This window comes from Gavialis gangeticus, unplaced genomic scaffold, assembly GCF_001723915.1.
Source record: "Gavialis gangeticus isolate Ggan-Ray unplaced genomic scaffold, GavGan_comp1, whole genome shotgun sequence".
Taxonomy (NCBI): domain Eukaryota; kingdom Metazoa; phylum Chordata; order Crocodylia; family Gavialidae; genus Gavialis; species Gavialis gangeticus.
In genome coordinates, this window is record NW_017729032.1 from 46,520,749 (window position 1) to 46,521,050 (window position 302).

General features: G+C 69.2%; 1 protein-coding gene across 1 annotated transcript in view; it reads left to right on the forward strand.

Moving 5' to 3' along the window:
• PDX1 (pancreatic and duodenal homeobox 1) overlaps positions 1–302 on the forward strand; it is a 13,798-nt gene that overhangs the window by 10,748 nt on the left and 2,748 nt on the right. The window contains exon 2 of the mRNA XM_019523792.1: positions 15–289. Within this exon, the coding sequence (XP_019379337.1) occupies positions 15–289 (275 nt within the window). The remainder of the gene's footprint in view (positions 1–14; positions 290–302) is intronic.

Consider the following 302-nt stretch of genomic DNA (forward strand, 5'->3'; position numbering starts at 1 on the left):
TGGCTTCCCCGCAGGCGGCGCCTACGTGGTGGAGCCCGAGGAGAGCAAGCGGACGCGCACGGCCTACACGCGGGCGCAGCTGCTGGAGCTGGAGAAGGAGTTCCTGTTCAACAAGTACATCTCGCGGCCGCGGCGCGTGGAGCTGGCCGTGCTGCTGAACTTGACCGAGCGGCACATCAAGATCTGGTTCCAGAACCGGCGCATGAAGTGGAAGAAGGAGGAGGACAAGAAGCGGGGCGCGGCGGCGGGCGGCGGCCCCGAGCCCGACCAGGACTGCGTGGTGTCCTCGGCCGAGCCGCCCC